Genomic DNA, 16,544 nt, shown 5'->3' on the forward strand with positions numbered 1-16,544 from the left:
AAATTAGTTTTAAGGAACAAAAGATACTGCAACTGAAGAGGATGTAAACACATTGGAAAAACTGATAATGAAAAGAATAGCCTTTCCTTGTTGCTACAGAGATTTTTTTTTAATTTCCCACACTACACAGATGTACAGAGATTCTTATTTTTCACGCATGACATAGGTATGTTCTTGCTCAGAAGCAAGAGGCTAGAAGTGATAGCCTTCTGCACAACCTGTGAAACTTGTAGGAATGTGACCTCTCATCTTCCTTACTTGAATTTTCCCAACCATGAGTCAGCAATGGCTGCTCCCAGGATGGGAGTAAAATAACAGAGGCTGCTGAAGGCATGGTATATAGATGTGGAGGTATCTTCATTCCAGTGCAGGAAATACAGGAAATACAGGATCAGCACAGCTGTAGTGGGAAAAAAAAGGAGGCATGAGGAGACAAAACAAGATAGATGCATTAAAGTGACTTATGGAAAAAAATATTTAAACTCTGGTCTTTATAATGTGATTTTGGCCTTCAGCACTTCCATCAGTGACATGACTGAGAAGTGACTGCCAGGCAGTAGATACAGGGCCCCATCGGAGTTGTGGGAGTAAATGGGACTATGTTGAATGTACGAATATAATACTCCTCCCTTCAGTCTCTGTGCACCCCTAGCATCATTTAGGCCAACCATGAACATAACATGGTGCTTCCAATATCCCTTCCCTCTCCTCTCCTTCCCAGCAACAAGATGATAAGAGCTCTTATCTGAATTCCATTCTTCATACCTGTTCCTCAGGTATGAGCTCTTAGCCAAGAGCTGTTAGCCCATACCTAAGGAACAGGTATGAAAAATGTAACTCAGATAATGAGAGCTTTCCCACTTTTTTTTTTTTTTTTTTTTTTTAGAGATGAGTTCTTGCTATGTTGCCCAGGCTGGAGTGCAGTGGCCATTCACTGGCACAATTACAGGTGCCCGATAACCTTGAACTCCTGGGCCCAAGCAATCCTCCTGCTTCAGCCTCCCAAGTAGTTGGGGCTACAGGCACATGCCATCATGTCCAGCTCCACCCACTTACCCATTCTCAAAGTCTGTGTTCTGGTTTCTCTCAGGCCTATCTGATCTTGGCCTATATATTAGGTGAAATCCTATGAGAGATTTATTAGAAGTCTTGGCCAAAGTAAAGGACCAATTTGGACCAAGGCAGAAAGAGTGGACTCGGGAAATAAGTGCATATAAAGAGATCAGGCTGTCACAAACATGGGGTGAGGGTGGGTGGAGGAGAGTAGGTAGGACTCTTGGACACAAAATTACCTTTCATTCCATAATAGGAAAAGCGCTCGCAGAATTCATTCACCACAATGAAGGCGATGCTCAGTGGATAGTTGGAGCCACAGATTGTCTATTCAACAAGAAGGCAATGATTCAAGCATGAGTTGTTTTTCCCTGTTTCAACAATTAGATTTCTTCAAAACTGAAAAATTCATTTATTTCAAATCGTCATGGTAGGTAATGGAACAATGGTCTCTACTCTTCATGACACACCTATTAGGTAACACTAAAAGTGCTTACATTACTGATTTAGAAATAATAGAAGCTAATCTGAATATTATTTTGTTTCTTATTTATTTTACATGGAATTGCTCAAATATTCCTTGGACCTGCTCATCTTCCCACGACTACTAAATGAAAAGCCTAGGGCTCTGGGGCAGAAGAATGGTCATATTTACTTTCTAGGAACAGACTAAAGAGGTAGCCTATGGAATACCTGATATCCAAGCAGTGAGATTCAGATGTCAGTCTCTGCTTAGCTCCACTATGGGGACTGACCCCTCTTGTCCCCAGCTGTTCTGTTTGCCATGCTGGGAGGAATCCTGGCAATATGATAGCTTCTACTTCAGAGGCTGCTGGAGCCAGGCACAGAGCCCAACATGGAGGGCAGAGATTCCTAAGGGTAAGCTAATTGATCACCTTGACTTTAGGCAGAGTTCTTAAATCCTGTAAAATTAAATACCTACTCTTCCTACTAAAGAGATTCTATAACATTTTTATGATAATCCTATAGGACATTAAAAGAATTATGCTTTTCATGTAATATATCAGTCAGAATATAAGGAATGTTATGTTTTATTTCAATTCCCTATCTATTACAATAGACCAACTAACATGAGAGGAGACATAGAGGTATCTGTCCTCAGTACAGTCAAATCTTGTAAGATTTATATTGCCTTATTTCATGAGAAGTATATACATCTTTGCAAGTAGCCCTAAATTCTTTGAGACCAGAAGAGATATCATTAACTAAAAAAATAGGCAAAATAATAAAGTAATGTATTATTCTTTTAACCCTAGGGATATATATAAACTGTCCTCCTAAATATTAATATATTTTAATGTTTTATAATAACTTGTTTGAAACATACAATGAACTGGGCTTCTTACCTTTGCAGCTCGCAGCTTGAGAATTATGCAATCTGGAGTTTAGCTGACACACTGTTAGCTAGTTAGGCAACACTGCCACTGGTTGTGTTAACATACTGATACTGGCATTGTCACTATACCTGTCTCAAATCCTCTGTTCTGTTATTCCAAAGAAGTGAGAATAACATCACCTTTTGGCCCACAGTAAGAACTCAGTAAATTTTGGCTATCATTACTATATCCTCCCCACTTACAGAATTTTAATGTAAGAATTGACTGAGATGAGTTTAGAAGTGCTTTAGCGAGTATATAAATGCAAAACATTACTATTCTCTGTTTCTCTGTCCTATCTCCCACAGTAAACTGGGAACACATAGTAACAGAGATTGGATCTATTCTGAAACTTCCATTGGTGTTCAGCAGAAGACTCTGCACACAGGGAGAACTAAGGGCAGAGTTTTTATATTGGTAAAGAAAGAACAATCACACACAGTTCTCCAGACAAGAATGCTTGCCAAGTTTCCCTGGACATTCAAATTGCTTTTTTTCCCCCAGGGAAACAGAATATGCAATGAAATTCAGCAAGTCCCTGGATCCCAACTGAAGAACTTTGACTACCTCTTCCTGCTGCTTTGTCTTCTTATGTAAAGGAAGCTTCTGTTTAGATTTGGTTTCAGGTGAATTCTAAATCCAAGAGAGAATCATTTTAATACCCTAATACAGCCCAGCTGGAAGCTCCGGAGCCCAAGGAAGAGAGCCAAAAGAGGGAGGCCATTCCTCTCAGAGGCAGGATTGAATCTAAGGACTCACCGGAGATGGCTTCTTTGGAGGGCTAGGCGGTCGAGGTGGTACCTCTTCAATGGAGACAGGTGAAAAAAGAGTTTCCTTGGACTCATTTTTCTGGAAAGGATTCATGGCTGGCTCCTTACTCTCTCTCTCCTCAAGCATTTGGCTTTAGTAGGCAGTTAGGACAGCTGCCAGCCTACTCTGAAAAGGAGGACTGGGAGGGGGAGCTGGTGGCTTCAGCAACTGAGTTTAACTCTGTGGGTGTCAGCTTCAATAGCTTCCTGATCCAGAGCAAAGCAGGAAGCTATAGTTAAAAAGAATGTGTAAAAGTACAGCACAGCAAAGTGAAAACATGCCAAAGATGGAATGAAACAATGCTAGAGAACAGATTAGAAAATCTATGTTTAAGAAAGATTATCTTTGCAAAGGAGTAGAAGATAGTTAAGAACACAACACTTTGAGCACAGATTGAAAAACTGATTCCAAGGTCAGGCGCGGTGGTTCACGCATATAATCCTAGCACTTTGGAAGGCCCAGGTAGGCGGATCATTTTAGGTCAGGAATTCAAGACTAGCCTGGCCAACATGGTGAAACCCCGTCTCTACTAAAAATACAAAAAAAAAAAAAATTAGCTGGGTGTGGTGGCGGGCGCCTATAATCCCAGCTACTCAGGAGGCTAAGGCAGGAGAATCACTTGAACTCAGGAGGCGGAGGTTGCGGTGAGCTGAGATTGCACTATTGCACTCCAGCCTGGGCAACAAGAGCGAAACTCCATTTCCAAAAAAAAAAAGAAAAACTGATTTCAGGATAACAATAGCTGTAATTTATTGAACATCTACTATTGAAAGGTTAATATATATGAATTACATCTATGTTGTATGTATACATAACATATATATTTATTCTAATTCATATTACTATCCCCATTTTATAGAAAGTAATGTTCCCAGAGGTTAAGAAATTTGTTCAAAATACCCGTCCAGGAAGTGGCAGATCTGGAATTTTCACTATGCCATGACAGCTGGGAAAAGTGGAGTTAGTATCAGTCATTATTCAGGTATAGAGGTTACATAAATGGAATGTAGGAATGCAGAGGATTAAAATGCATTGGAGAAGGAAAGTCATCATAAACCTGAGTTTGGGAGATAAGAAAGATGGTGAGTTTTGGCTGGGTGCGGCAGCTCACACCTGTAATCCCAGCACTTTGGGAGGCTGAGGTGGGCTGATCACAGCTCAGGAGTTCAAGATTAGCCTGGCCAACATAGTGAAACCCCATCTCTACTAAAAATACAAAAATTAGCTGGGTGTGGTGGCACGTGCCTGTAGTCCCAGCTACTCGGGAGGCTGAGGCAGGAGAATTGCTTGAACCCAAGAGGCAGAGGTTGCAGTGAGCCGAGACCCCACCACTGCACTCCAGCCTGGGCGACAGAGCAAGACTTGAAAGAAAGAAAGAAAAGAAGGGAAAGAAAGAAAAGAAAAGAAAGGAAGGAAAGAGACTTTTGTTTTCAACATCATAAAAGTTCAGCTAGAAATAGCCTATAAGAAATTAAAGAGGTGGGGCTAAAGAAAATGAGAGAAAAGGACTGGTGATATACATTTGGGAACCATTTTTCTTCTTTGCTTAAGTCATTCCTTATATTTTCATTTTCTCACTTCAAGATTAATCTATTCTTTCATTTAATAAATAAAATTTAATTTGCACAAAAATTGTGAACCAGTTACTTTCTAGGTACTGCTGTGAACACCATTTTCCTTAATTATACATTTAGTCCTTACCAGAAGAGGAACAAGAACAAACATGATAATGCTAGGTGCATTTTATGCTCTGTTATTTTTGTCAAGCCAAAGAAGTAAAAGAATAACAAAAGAGCATGGTTCCCCTCTAGTTGTTTGTCAAAAGAAAAGGGAAAAGACAGGCTAGAGAGCTATAAAAGAAATAAGAAAAATGAAGACTAAATCAACAAGGTCAGGCAACATCAGAATGAATTATTTTATTTGAAAATACAAGAGACAAAACCTATAACTCTATCCCTCACAAAATTTTTACATTAACTATTCAAATAATTTATTGACAAATAGGGCCAGGATAAACTATCTTTTCCTCTCTAAACTTTAACTCAGACTTTGATCATATCTTCTCAGCTTCTATTACACCCCTCATTTCTACTGTTTCTACCTTTACCCAAAGAAGAGTCCAGCTTCATTTCTGACTGTGGCATTAATAATTAAGCTATAGGTATTCTTTCAGGAAGCACTGCCATTTCTGACTTGGTTTGGTTAATGACTTTGGATAGAAAATAAATGGTCAGAAGTTACTGGTCAAGTTAACTAGCAGAGGCACAGATGCCTTGAAGATCCACTTACGTCGTGGCTTTCCTTGATCTGGCAGAGTAGATGGAATAGCACCTGTATGCAGTGTACCAATTTATTTGTGCTCATAGGTATCCCAAATACTAAACTTTGGAGTATTGGCAGTGGTTTTCTGACACTCCTTTGTTTACACAAAATTCTTCTTTTGATTATGGCAATATAATGATAGTATTCACAGAATCAAATAATATCAGAGATGGAAGGAATCTTAATCTTGTCCTTTGTGAGTGAAACTTCCCTGAGGATAAGAATCATTTTCCTTTGGAAATTCCAATTCAGTAGATCTTGGTAGGGATCTAAGAATCTTTGTTTTCAACGAGCACCTCTAGCAATTCTTACGCTAGGAATTTGGGAAACACTGGTCTTAAATTCTCTTCTATTCTAGCCTGAAGGATATTTCAGAGGAACTTAGAAGGGACAAAGGAAGGACCGGAACCCTAGGCTCCCAAGGCATAGTCTTGAGCCATTTATATAATATTAAGATGGCTCTTAAATCCTATTATTTTGCTAACATCAGATAGAAGGAGAAAGGGAAAAGATAAAAAGAAAGCACCTCCCAGAATGAAATGAGCACCAACTATTCTGAGACAAACAATAATAAAAGTGAAAGAATCTAAGTATCAGTGATGAGTAAAGAATATTTGTGTCCTTAGTGATTACAACACCAGAAAACATTTATTATCACATATGATAAAGTTTTAGTTATATATACATAAAAGTAGACTGCCACTCTAAGTCAATAGAATCTAATATAGCCAGAGAGAAGAGGAAAATATGAAATTAAAAGGGAACATATATTTAACAAGTTCTCTAAATTAAAATACACAAAAATAAATTGTATCAAACATCAGTCACAAAGAAACAGAAAAGGGAAATCTAAGGAATACATTTATATATTTATTTATATAAATAGATTTAGGAATAAATCTAACAAAAGATCTTCTAGACCTCAATATTAAAAACTATAAAATTTTACTGAAAGAAATTGAAGAAGATCTAAATAAATGGAAACATATCATGCTTATGATTTGGAAGGCTCATATTGTAAAGATGTCAACATTTCTCAAAACATTCTACAGTTCTAAAACAAAATCCCAGCAGGTTTTGTGAGTATAGAAAATGACAAGCTGACTTTTTGAAGTCAACTTGGAAGTGCAAAGAGCCAACGATAGCAAAGTCAATCTTAAAGAATAATGGTGGAGGATTGTATTACCCAATCTAAGATCTATTTTAAAGATAGTTATTATATCAGAGTGGAATTGACACAGATACATAGGGCAACCAATGAAACAACACAGAGTTCAGAAAATGATTCACACACATATCGTTTATAACAAAGATGATACTGCAATACAGTGAAGGAAATGATGTTGATTTCAATAAATAAACACCATTTGAATATCCATACCCCCCAAATTATTTTGACCCTTATTTTACAACATACACAAAAATAATTTCTATATAGATTGCCTATCTGTTAAAGTAAAAAAAATATATTTTTAGAGGAAAACATAAGAGAACATCTTTATGATTGTGGAGTAAGTCAGCATTTCTTTTTTTTCTTTCTTTTTTTTTTTTTTGTGAGATGGAGTCTCTGCTCTGTCACCCAGGCTGGAATGCAGTGGCACGATCTCACTGCAACCTCCGCCTCCCGGGTTCAAGCGATTCTCCTGCCTCAGCCTCCTGAGTAGCTGGGATTACAGGCATGCGCCACCACACCCTGCTAATTTTTGTATTTTTAGTAGAGACTGGGTTTCGCCATGTTGGTCAGGCTGGTCTCAAACTCCTGACCTCGTGATCAGCCCACCTCGGTCTCCCAAAGTGCTGGAATTACAGGCATGAGCCACTGCATCTGGCCAGCATTTCTTGAATAAGATATAAAATATGGTAACCATGAAAGAAAAAAAAGATATATTGGACAATATTAAAATTAAGAACTTTTGTTGACCACTCTGCCAATTGTCAAAAGACAATTTACAGAGGGGAAGAAAATATTTTTGTTACATATATCTGTCAAAGGATTTGTGTCCAGATTATATAAGTAACTGCATAAATCAGTAACAAAAAGATTAATAAGTAAATGGAAAAATATTCAAAAGATCTGAACAGCTGACGCGGTGGCTCACGCCTGTAATCCCAGCACTTTGGGAGGCCGAGACGGGTGGATCACCCGAGGTCAGGAGTTTGAGACCAGCCTGGCCAACATGGCAAAACCCCATCTCTACTAAAAATACAAAAAATTAGCTGGGCATGGTGGGGGGTGCCTGTAATCCCAGCTACTTGAGAGACTGAGGCAAGACAATTGCTTGAACCTGGGAGGGGGAGGTTGCAGTGAGCTGAGATGGCACCACTGCACTCCAGCCTGGGCGATAGAGCAAGACTCTGTCTCAAAAGAAAAAAAAAAAAGATTTGAACAGATATTTTACAAAAAGAAAACCCAAGTAGCCAATAAATCTGTGAACAGGTTATCAACTGTATGGAGGTAAATACAGTTCATTTAGCTAGTCCTATATTGATGTATACTCAGGTTTAGTCTTGGGAAAGGAAAATATCTTGGGCCCCTTCAAGCTGGGAATTGCTCAGGGCAAGTTGGCCTCCCATTCTATTCAGTCATCTCTCTGCTCACAGAGACAGATGATGCATATTCTGATTGCCTCCTTTGGAAAGACTTACCAGAAACTCGAATGCAACCATCTGTCTCTCACCTTCCCGTGACCTGGAAGCGCCCAGTGGGGGGGCTCTGCATTGAGTTGTCTCCACCTTTCTGGTTGGAACCAATGTATTTCTTACATATATTGATTGATGTCTCATACCTCCCTAAAATGTTAAAAACCAAGCTATGTCCCAACCACCTTGGGCACAAGTCATCAGAACTTCCTGAGGCTGTGTCACCGGCTAGTCCTCAGCCTTGGTAAAACAAACTTTCTAAATTAACTGAGACTGCCGGGCCTGTAATCCCAGTACTTTGGGAGGCCGAGCGGGCGGATCACTTGAGGTCAGCAGTTTGAGACCAGCTTGACCAACATGGTGAAACCTCATCTCTACTAAAAATGAGAAAATTAGCCAGGCGTGGTGGCCGGCGCCTGTAATCCCAGCTACTCTGGGGGCTGAGGCAGGAGAATCGCTTGAACCGGGCAGGCGGAGGTTGCAGTGAGCCGAGACCCTGCCATTGCATTCTAGCCTGGGCAACAAGAGCGAAACTTCGTCTCAAATAAACAAATTTAATTAATTAACTAAGACGTGTCTCAAATTTTCAGGGTTCACAGTCTTTTTCTATTATAAGTAATACTGCAATAATAACATTGCACAGAAGTTAAATATATGTGCAGGATAAATTTCCAGAAGTGAGACTGCCGAGCCAAAATACATGCTTTTAAAATTTTTGGAACTGCCTATTCATTTTCTTTGCCCATTTTTCTAGAGTCGTTTGTCCCCTTCTTGTAAATTTGTAAGATCAATTTAAACATTATTGATATTAATATTCTGCCATCCTCTATATTGCAATATTTTTCCTATTGATTTTATTTATGGACTTTTAAAATTAAATGTAACTTGAAGTAAAATGCACAAATCTTAAGTGTACAGCTCTGTTAATTTTTATATGTGTGTAACTCACACAAGCACTACCTAGATGTTAAAAAAATTTCTAGCACATCAATGCCAAAAGTCCTTCAGAGATAATACCACTGCCTCCCTTCTGCCTCCCAGTCAAACCCTCCTCCCTCAAGGTCACTGTTCTACAAAATGGTACTCTGAGTGGCCAAAGACTGGACAGATATCATATCCAAACCACTTTGAGCCAACAAGACTTTGTCCTTTGTTCATGGATCTGTATGTGTAAGGGAATGCATTCAAAGAACATGTTATTTTCAAGTCTTCCCAAGTTCTATTTTTCATCAGGCCCTTTTGCATTTACTATGCATATGCCTCAGGGTTGGTCAGGAGTGTGTGAATAGCTTAGGCCATCTCTGGTTTCTGCTGCACATGTACCCAGTCTCAGCCTGAAACATGATTGCCCCAACTAGGATTGCAGCCTCAGGGCAGTAGGGCCAATAAGCTCTTGGCCTTCTCTCCCTAGTCAGCATCCCAGAAGTCACATTCACTTAAAATATTTCTGGGCATGAGTGTCAACTACCCCTTCAAATTGAGTGAGTTTCCTTCAGGAGACAGAGAAGTTGCCAGTCCTGAAAATATTAGTTATCAATCTTTTCATAATATATTTTTATTATACTTTTTTTCCATTCTTGAGTTCCTCATTTTGGTTCATCTCTTAATAAATTAGAAATTACTACAATAATTATTATAGGAATGGTATATGAATGATAGAATTCCTGAATTCTTATATGTCTAAGAATACCTTCTTACCAAACTATGGATGACATCTGATGAATACATATTTCATAGGTCACGTTAATACCCTTGCACAGATGCAGCTTTATTACCTTTAGATTTTAGTCTTATAGAATAATTCAAAGTCCTTTGATTTTTGTTCTTTGATAGCCAACTTACTTTTTCTGCTTGCATGCTTACATTATCATCTTTTTTTTTTTTTTTTTTTGAGACGGAGTCTCACTCTGTTACCCAGGCTGGAGTGCAGTGGCAAGATCTCTGCTCACTGTAAGCTCTACCTCCTGAGTTCACGCCATTCTCCTGCCTCAGCCTCCCGAGTAGCTGGGACTACAGGCACCCACCACCACACCCGGCTAATTTTTTTTTTTTTTTGTATTTTTAGTAGAGACAGGGTTTCACCATGTTAGCCAGGTTGGTCTCGATCTCCTGACCTCGTGATCCGCCTGCCTCGGCCTCCCAAAGTGCTGGGATTACAAGTGTGAGCCACCATGCCCGGCCTACCATCAGTTTAATCAAACCATTCAGTACGGATCAAACCAAAAGTGTATATGTTTAGAATCATGTCAGGATTATCAGTTGTTTCTGGCAGAGAACCTTTTATCTGAGAACTTATCTAATCCACTAGCTCCCTACATTTTGGTATCTGAAAACACATCAAATAAGGAGATACAAAAGCATGGGAGATATTATTTCATTCTTCTCTCTCTGAGGTACCCTTGAGTGGTATAAAGAATGATATACTATGTACTCGATCCATAAAAAAAGGTCTTTAAGAATGTTTCACTTACGACGGATATAATAAGGAGGGGAAATGATGTACTGAAGATGTACTGTTCAGCTTGCTGGAAGTTTGAAAACATAATGCATGTTATATAGCCAGCTTTATCAGCTCATATCACCATGTACTCATTTCTGGTAGTGTTAACACCAAAAAGAAAACTCAGCATAACAACTTTCAGTAAAAACCATTATAATTACTGTATTAAAATGATAAGCATTTTACTAGCCACTTTGAATTATGAGCTTGCTTATTAATTATGAGTTAAGTAATAAATGACATAGTTGTAGTTCTTGGCTAAGTATTGATAAATAAAATAGAAATAAAAATGAAGACAGATTAACTAAAGTTAGACTAGAAAGAGAAAAGGAGAAAGCAAGATTAAAATAAAAACTTACAAATTAAAAAAAAAACTACACAAATTCCAAAGGTAAGAAGTTGAATTTAAAAATTTTTCATTATTGACGAAACTTGGAAGCAACCAAGATGTCCTTCAGTAGTTGAGTTGATAAATAAACTGTGATACATTCAGACAATAGGAGAGTATTCAAACTTAAAAAAAAAATGGGCTATCAAACCATTAAAGACATGGAGGAAACTTAAATGCATATTATTAAGTGAAAGAAACTGATCTGAAAAGGCTATATTCTGTATGATTCCAACTACATGACATTCCGGAAAATGCAAAACTATGGAGACAATATGATTAATAGTTGCTGGGGGTTAGAGGGAAAGGACAAACGAATAGGCAGAGCACAGGATTTTTAGGGCAGTGATACTATTCTGAATGTTACTAAAATGATGAATACACATTTGTCAAAAATCCATAGAATGTACAACAGCAAGACTGAACCCTAATGTAAACTATGAACTTTGTGTAATAATGATCTATCAATGTAGGCTCATCTATTTTAACAAATGTGCCACTCTGGTGTGGGATATTAATAATGAGGAGAGAAGAAATAAGACCTTTTCAACTTTGCTATGAACCTAAAACTTTAACTTTGCTATGAACCTAAAACTGCTGTATTTTATTATATATATATAACTTTATATATAATATATATTTATATATAAACTGCCTAAAAAATAAATTTATATAAACTGTCTAAAAAACAAATAAATAACATCAACTGAAATTTCTGAATCAAATTTAATTTCTTTTCTCATCAAAAGTTAAGACATATTTCCCTCAGTCTTAGGAATTTTTATTGTTAATACGAAATAAATTATACATGCTGTATAAATTTTTATTTATAGCTAAATATTTCTTCAGTCATCACTGTCACTTCCTGATTCACTCAGCTGCAAATCATTTCCTAAAATAAGAAAGAAATAACAAAACTGTAGTAATTAAATATTTAATATTTATTTTTGCATAACATAAATTTTACATAAAATATAGCCCCCAAGCGTGATTCTGTTTATCTAGCATTTTGCTTATTCTGTAATTCAGTGACACAATTAGTAACTCAAGTAATTAATACTGTGTGTAAAGAAAAAATATACCACCAAACTTCAGCACAGTTTTAGTATTTCCTGGCATCTATTTTAGTCTTCTTTTACATATCCCCATCACTCTTTTTTTTATATCACTGATTTAATTAAATTGGGAAATGAGAAAAATGTAGTTTAGAAGATTAAACTATATTATTTTGGAGAGTGAAAAAAATGTTATTTTTTTTTTTTACTTAAAATGGAGTCAAAATCATTAAATAATATATGTCAAGGATAATTCACCATTGATTCCTTTTGTAATTAATCTATGTACTTACAGTCATGGAGCTTACAGTCCCGTGGGGGAGACAGACAGTAAACAAATAAACAAATATATAACATAATGCCAAGTAGGGATAAATGCTATGGAAAAATGAAAATGGGTATGGAGATGGCAGTGGCAGGTGCTATTTTAAATAGGGTAGTTTTGAAGGCCTTTTTGAGGGGTGACATTTGAACAGAGATCCAAATATAGGAAGAAAGTCATAAAAAATGGAGAATGTGGAGGCGAAGTGACCAGGCTAAAAGAACAGTGCAAATGCCCCAAGGCAGGAGCATATTTGTTGCATTCTCTGACTTGCAAGAAGGCCACTGTGGGTGGAATGGAATGAATAAGGAAGATAACAGTAGTAAATGAGGTCAGAAAGATATCCAGAAGGTCATGGTAAAAACTTTGGAGTTTGTTTGAAAATGTAATGAGAATTCATGAGAAAATTTTAAGCAGGCAACTAACTTAAAACCGGTTGTAGATTAGTAAATACACCGTAATGGTGTGGAAGAAACACAGAAACAAGAGAACAGTTGTAAGTCTAATGCAGTCTCTTATGTAAGAAATAATGTTGGCTTTGACTCAGGTAGTCTGGGGGAGGTGACGCTAAGTGGTAAGATTCATAATGTACTTTGAAGACAGAGTTTATAGGACTAATTAAAACATTGAATTTAGGGGACAAGAGAAAGAAGTGAAGAATGACCCCAAGGTTTTTGTTCTGAACAACTAGATAAATCATTTACTGAGTTATCATTTACTGAGATGAGAAACACCAGAAGAACATGGTTGTAGAAGAAAAATCACAAGTTCAATTTTCATGTGGTAAATTTGAGATACCTAGTAAATACCCAAATATATATGGTACTGGCAGTTGGATATACAAGTCTGGAGCTAAAGGTAGAGGCTGGAGCTGGAAATAAAGATTTGAGAGTCATTGATCATACAGGTTTATCTGAAGCAAACGGACTGAATGAAATCACTTAGGTAGTAAATTACAATGGTTAAAAAAATTCTTGTATTTTTTAACTAACCCACAATCAAAAAAGCTGGCATGTTTTGAAATCAATACCTAATTTAAGAAGAATCGTTTTTAGGCCAGGTATAAATTATAAGATGTCTCAGTCTTTTGCATGAACTCCAGAACTGATAACATCATTTGATAAAGAAATCTGCTAGGCCAGGCACGCGGTGGCTCACGCCTGTAATCCCAGCACTTTGGGAGGCTGAGGCGGGTGGATCATGAGGTCAAGAGATTGAGACCATCCTGGCCAACATGGTGAAACCCCATCTCTACCAAAAATACAAAATTAGCTGGGCATGGTGGCGCATGCCTGTAGTCCCAGCTACTCGGGAGGCTGAGGCAGGAGAATTGCTTGAACCTAGGAAGTGGAGGTTGCAGTAAGCCGAGATCACGCCACTGCACTCCAGTCTGGCGACAGAGTGAAACTCCATCTCAAAATAAATAAATAAATAAATAAATAAATAAATAAACTAAAACTTTTTCTGTGCATCTGGTTCTCATGACCATCTCATCACTTTCATTGAGATGGAGTTTCACTCTTGTCACCCAGGCTGGAGCACAGTGGCACTATCTCGGCTCACTGCAACCTCTGCCTCCCTGGTTCAAGTAATTCTCCTGCCTCAGCCTCCCAAGTAGCTGGGATTACAGGCATGCACCACCATGCCTGGCTAACTTTTTTGTATTTTTAGTAGAGTCGGGGTTTCACCATGTTGGCCAGGCTGGTCTTGAACTCCTGACCTCAGGTGAATCACCTGCCTTGGCCTCCCAAAAGTGCTGGGATTACAGGCGTGAGCCACCTTGCCTGAACCATTTCATAATTTTCAAGGATTAAGTTTCCACTTATAGAACTATTATATGACAAAGAATGTTATATGATGCCTGTAATATGAGTTTTTCAAGTGACACAAACCCAAATGTACTCAGAGTTCCATTTTGCCCTTATAGACTTTATGCTATCAAGGCTAGAAAATATTCAGTCAAGTTTTGAAGACATAAGATTAGCCTTTGATTATGAGTTGCTTAGTAAAGAAAATGTGTTTTCAATCATAGCTGTAATTATGACTCAGAAAAAGAGAGTTTACCCATAAAAATATATTCAGGCATTTAAACCAATAGTTATCACTGAGAGTAGTACTGCCCCCCAGGGGATGACACAGAAATTTACATGAGGGGTTGCTTGTCCTGATGGCTGTAGATTGCTAATAGCATTTAGTGCGAGGGGAGTTTAGGAATGCTAAATGTCTTGCAATGGATGAACAAGTCTTGCACAATAAAGAACTCTTCTACACTCTTGTGAAATTTTTGAAAGTCTGGTGGAATATCTTGGAAGATCTGTTTATAAATTTAAAACCAGAGCTGAAATACATTTTCATAAATTCCAAGTATTGTTTTGCACATATTTAATTGAAACTTACAAGTATGCAGCTATCATGTAAACTGAAGATGATTTTGTTTTGTATTTTTTAAAAACTTTTCAAAAATTTTCTTTTAAAAATAGTTTGGGGCAACACATTAGTGACATCAATGCTGCTCATTGTATTTGGAGCAGCAATACAGCATAACAACACTTGTCTGTATAGGCAGCTGTAGACGCAATTTTTAAATATATATGCATATACTTTTCTAGTCCTTATTTCTACAGATTAAATAAAAAGAAAAACTGTTGACAATAAGAGTTGAATGTTGTTTTGTTTTTCTTAAATCCAAACCTATGCATTAAAAGTAACTGCAAAAACATGGTTACTTCATTATATCTTCTGATATAGCTATTCTTTAACATTTACAAAGTTAGAATACATATTATTATGAATTTGTTTTTATTTTGCCTTTATATTAAATTAAATTAATTCTTTTCAAAGATGTATGTACATAGATTATATTAAGCTATGAAATTCATTTCAAAATAGTAAAGGAGAATTAAAAATATCTGTTACAAAAGGGGGTGTTAGGTCTCATAAAGCTGAGCAATGGGATGATTGTAGTAATGGTCAGAGATGGCTTATTTCATTAGGAAACTCCTAGTTTAGATACATCAGGAAAAGAAATTTCACTATTTTTACTAAAAAAAAAAAAAAAAAAAAAAAAAAACCTCCCAAGTGGTTATTACTGATAGACAAAAACACTACGGACTTTACTTTTGCATATATCTTTTGCATCTAGTAATCTTTCCAAATTATTTTATTAGTTCTATCGTTTGCTGATTCCTTTGGATTTCCTATGTAAATAATTTACATTCCTACAAATTAAGAGTATTTTATTTCTTGTTTCCAATTCTTATATCATATTTCTTTTACTTGTTTTATTATATTTGCTAGCAAATTCAATAGAGTGCACAACAGAAATAACATTAGTCCTCTTTGTCTTGTTCCTGAATTAAACGGGAATGCATCTAAAGTCTCTATTATAGTATGATGTTTGTAGGAGTTCTGTTTTTTGGTAATTAACTTTTATAAAGCTAAGAAAATCCTATTATATTCATCCTTTGGCAAATGTTTTTATTTATTTTATTTATTTATTTTTTTGAGACAAGAGTCTCACTCTGTCGCTAAGGCTGGAGTGCAGTGATATGATCTCAGCTCACTGTAACCTCCACCTCCTGGGTTTGAGCAATTCTCATGCCTCAGCCTCCTGAGTAGCTGGGATTATGGATGTGCACCAGCATACCTGGCTAATTTTTGTATTTTTAGTAGAGACAGGGTTTCACCATGTTGCTCAGGCTGGTCTCGAACTCCTGGCCTCAAGTGACCCACCTGCCTCGTCCTCCCAGAGTGCTGGGATTACAAGTGTGAACTACCATGCCCAGCCTCAAGTACATGTTTTCAAATTAATAAATATTGAATTTTGTTAAGTTATTCATTTGTTGAAATGATCATATGAGTTTACTTCTATAATCTGTTAATGTGGTGAATTAGATTGATATCATTTCATATGTTTAACATTTCTTACATTTCTGTGATGACCCTTATTTGGTTGTGATTTGGCAAATTATACTTTTTCTACAAAACCATCCGTTTCTATGTCAAATTTACTGGAATAAATTTTTTAATAAAATTATAATTAAGGCTGGGTGCATTG

The 16,544-nt window shown here is 37.0% G+C and overlaps 2 protein-coding genes across 3 annotated transcripts in view; both read right to left on the minus strand.

The window, feature by feature from the left end:
• Positions 1 to 3,818, minus strand: part of SLC15A2 (solute carrier family 15 member 2) — a 51,603-nt gene extending 47,785 nt beyond the window's left edge. Inside the window, exons 1-3 of one of the 2 annotated variants that reach the window (XM_058437433.1) lie at positions 3,210 to 3,818; positions 1,293 to 1,380; positions 259 to 400 (exon numbers count right to left, since the gene is read on the minus strand). In XM_058437433.1, coding sequence (XP_058293416.1) covers positions 259 to 400; positions 1,293 to 1,380; positions 3,210 to 3,347 — 368 coding nt within the window. In that variant the 5' untranslated portion in view covers positions 3,348 to 3,818. The remainder of the gene's footprint in view (positions 1 to 258; positions 401 to 1,292; positions 1,381 to 3,209) is intronic. The other variant, XM_032150044.2, reaches the window with a different exon arrangement.
• Positions 3,819 to 11,817: 7,999 nt separating this feature from the next.
• The window catches only part of EAF2 (ELL associated factor 2), a 62,035-nt gene continuing 57,308 nt past the window's right edge, over positions 11,818 to 16,544 (minus strand). The window contains exon 6 of the mRNA XM_032150046.2: positions 11,818 to 12,002. Within this exon, the coding sequence (XP_032005937.1) occupies positions 11,956 to 12,002 (47 nt within the window). The 3' untranslated portion in view covers positions 11,818 to 11,955. The remainder of the gene's footprint in view (positions 12,003 to 16,544) is intronic.

This window comes from Hylobates moloch, unplaced genomic scaffold (genome assembly GCF_009828535.3).
Source record: "Hylobates moloch isolate HMO894 unplaced genomic scaffold, HMol_V3 SCAFFOLD_4, whole genome shotgun sequence".
In the NCBI taxonomy this organism is placed as follows: domain Eukaryota; kingdom Metazoa; phylum Chordata; class Mammalia; order Primates; family Hylobatidae; genus Hylobates; species Hylobates moloch.